The 2,691-nt window shown below is 55.0% G+C and overlaps 1 protein-coding gene across 1 annotated transcript in view; it reads right to left on the bottom strand.

The window, feature by feature from the left end:
* LOC107143605 (gametogenetin-binding protein 1-like) overlaps positions 1-1,724 on the bottom strand; it is a 7,348-nt gene extending 5,624 nt beyond the window's left edge. Inside the window, exons 1-2 of the mRNA XM_048805716.1 lie at positions 1,231-1,724; positions 1-114 (exon numbers count right to left, since the gene is read on the bottom strand). Of these exons, the coding sequence (XP_048661673.1) occupies positions 1-114; positions 1,231-1,724 (608 nt within the window). The remainder of the gene's footprint in view (positions 115-1,230) is intronic.
* Positions 1,725-2,691: the final 967 nt, after the last annotated feature.

The following is a 2,691-nucleotide window of genomic DNA, read 5'->3' as shown; positions in this document are numbered from 1 at the left end:
TCCTCCTCCTCCTCCTCCTCCTCCTCCCTGCTGAAGGCCTCTGGGCTGACTTCCAGCAGCTCCGTGTACCTCAGGCATTCTTGCTCCTCCTCCAGGGCCTGGGCACAGTGGCTCCTAATCCCAAAGCACAGTCAGCTAGGGGAGGCAGGTGGGCCCAGAGAAGTGGCAGTGACCTTCCCACCCCAAACCTCCTGGGCAAGGCTTTCCCACAGGCCTGCCTGGGCCCCTCCATTAGCCCTCTCCTTTGGGCCCCCTGGGGTCTTCGTCATGGAAGGAGCTATCCCCCCACCCCAAGAAAGTCAGTGTTGAGGAAAGGAGACTGAGAGAGGCGGTCCCCCTTTCTCACACAGAAGGCCCAGGCCCAGGGGGAGTGGGGAACCAGAAGGAGAGTCTGGAGGGCAGGCAGCAGGGAGGAGGGCCTGAATAGGAGAGGGAGGCAGAGGGAGCTGAGCCCACCCTGTGTACTCCCTCCAGCCCTTAGCCCATCCCCCTCTCTCATGGTTTCCCTAGCAATGCTGGGGTCCAAATCCAGGCCTCAAGTGCTAGGCAAGCCCTCCACCACAAAGCCACACCCCCAACCGCACCCTTCATCACCCTTTCATCCACAACCCTGTACTTGTGAAGGACCCCATGGGTCTCCCCTCCAAACCGTCATCTATAGACCTCCCCACTCTTTCTTTTTTTTGGTACCAGGGATTGAACTCATTTACCACTGAGTTCATCCTCAGCCCCTTTTATTTTTTATTTTGAGACAGGGTCTCACTAAGTTACTTAGGGCCTCCGTACACTTCTGAGGCTGGTCTCAAACTGGCGATCCTCCCTCCTCAGTCTCCTGAGTGGCTGGAATCACAGGCATGTGCCTCTGAAGCCAGATTTAAAGTTAGGTAGTCAGTGTAGTTAGGTAAATCGGGTCTAATATCGAGTGAAATCTAAAATGGAGGCCATGTTGAGAATGAATTTCCAGAAGAGTTGAGCAACTCTTGAAATGTTAATGAAGTCCCGAGAAAAGCCCTAGGCCCAAAGTCCATCCCAAAGAAATATTAATGAACGGCCCCAGCAGATTTGAAGATAGCCCATCCCAAAGAAGTGTTAATGAAGTCCTTCCTGCCCAGATTACTTCTTTGGCCCACCTGTGTCCCATGTTCAGGCCTCTTCCCAGTACCTCTACCTTAGGCTCCCGCCCCATCCGGGTCCCCAACACAACCACCCTCCTTGACCCCAGCACCTCACCTATCTAAATCCCCTGAATCCCCCGAGGCCTCCCCTGCTGGCTCCTCTTCCTTCTCTCGGTTCTCTTTCTTCTCTGACATGTTGCCCAGCACCTCCAGGCTTCTTCCGGGAAGGAATGGCTTCACTTCTACGCACTGGGCTGTAAGCCTCAGGACCTCCTTGGGGTTAGTGGTCTGGGAGCCCATGTCCCCCATGCCCAGCCCAAAGGCCTCGTGCTGTAACAGGTGTGCGGAGCCCCTGGGCACGGCCACTGAGAAGGTACAGGGCAGCGAGGCAAGGGGCCCTGGCTCCCTCCACCCGGAGTCCCCCTGGAGGCCTGTCTTCAGGGAGGTGGTATCCTGTTCTTGTAGCAGGCACAACTGGCCCCTGGCCAGGGCCTTGTCCGAGCTCTTTGGGTTGCCCTTGCTGCCTACCAAGCTTCGGAAAAAGCGGAACATAGGAGAACGGCCCAAAATCCGTGACCGTGATCTCGAGGTTCGAGCTGGGGCCTCCATCCTGAGAGGGACCCTGACTCAAGGAAGAGTTGCAGCAGCCCAGGACCAACTGCTTAAGAACAGGGAGTTTTCAAATTAAAACCTCCAGTTGGAGACTTCCAGGAGTTCTAGAAGGCAAAGATGAGGCGGTGGGGGCTCAGTATGGGGTGGGGGACACAGAGGGGGATGTGTTAACTGGAGACAGAGAGGACGGAGTGGACAAAGCAGAGGAGAGGGCGCAGTCTAGCTGGGCTCCAGGTTGACGAGGCTCCAGGGAGCATGGGGGACAAGCTGGGGGTGGCAATGGGGCTGGAGTCCAGGTCAAGACTGGACGGAGAAGAGGTTTTTGAGAGCCCAGAAGGCCTGGCAGGGGATAGACAGGAAGACTGTGAGGGAAGGGACCCTAAGAAGGAGGCGGGGGCTGTTGGGGACTCTGCACACACTTCTGTCCTTCTGTAGTTTATTCTGTGCTTGGGAACATTCCTGAAGCCACACAGTTTCTGTCCTCTCTCTTGTCCCCACTGGCCTGCCCAGGTCTAGGCGGTAGCACAGACTCCAGGGTCTACATCTCTGCTTCCCTGCCGGACACCTTCAAGATTTGGGATCCCAGAGACTTCCAAGGTGCCTTGTTGCCCAGATTTGAATGTATATTGAATCCCAGTTTAGTAGTAGTATTCCTCGTAGCACCCACGACTCTGACCATGAACCCAGGTCAGTGACCTTGGGAGAGTTCCTCAAACCAGTAGAGCCAGCCTCACTTTGTCCATTTGTAAAATGGGCCTAGTCAACCATCCCGACTTCCAAAGGTGCAGAGAAGATACAAGGAAAGAATGGTTTCTAAACTGCATTGCTAAGTTGAGGTGCTTAAGAAACTTCTCAATCGTGTTTTTTTTTATTAGTGTTAACTGAGGGAAGAGAGGGAAAATCAAGGAGGACTGGAATAAGGGATGGGAAAAGCAGTGAGCCCCAGGAAGCCTCTCAGCCTGGC

Source organism: Marmota marmota, unplaced genomic scaffold (assembly GCF_001458135.2).
Source record: "Marmota marmota marmota unplaced genomic scaffold, marMar, whole genome shotgun sequence".
NCBI lineage: Eukaryota > Metazoa > Chordata > Mammalia > Rodentia > Sciuridae > Marmota > Marmota marmota.
Note: the sequence above shows the minus strand (reverse complement) of the source record. Positions and strands in the feature narration are given on the sequence as shown.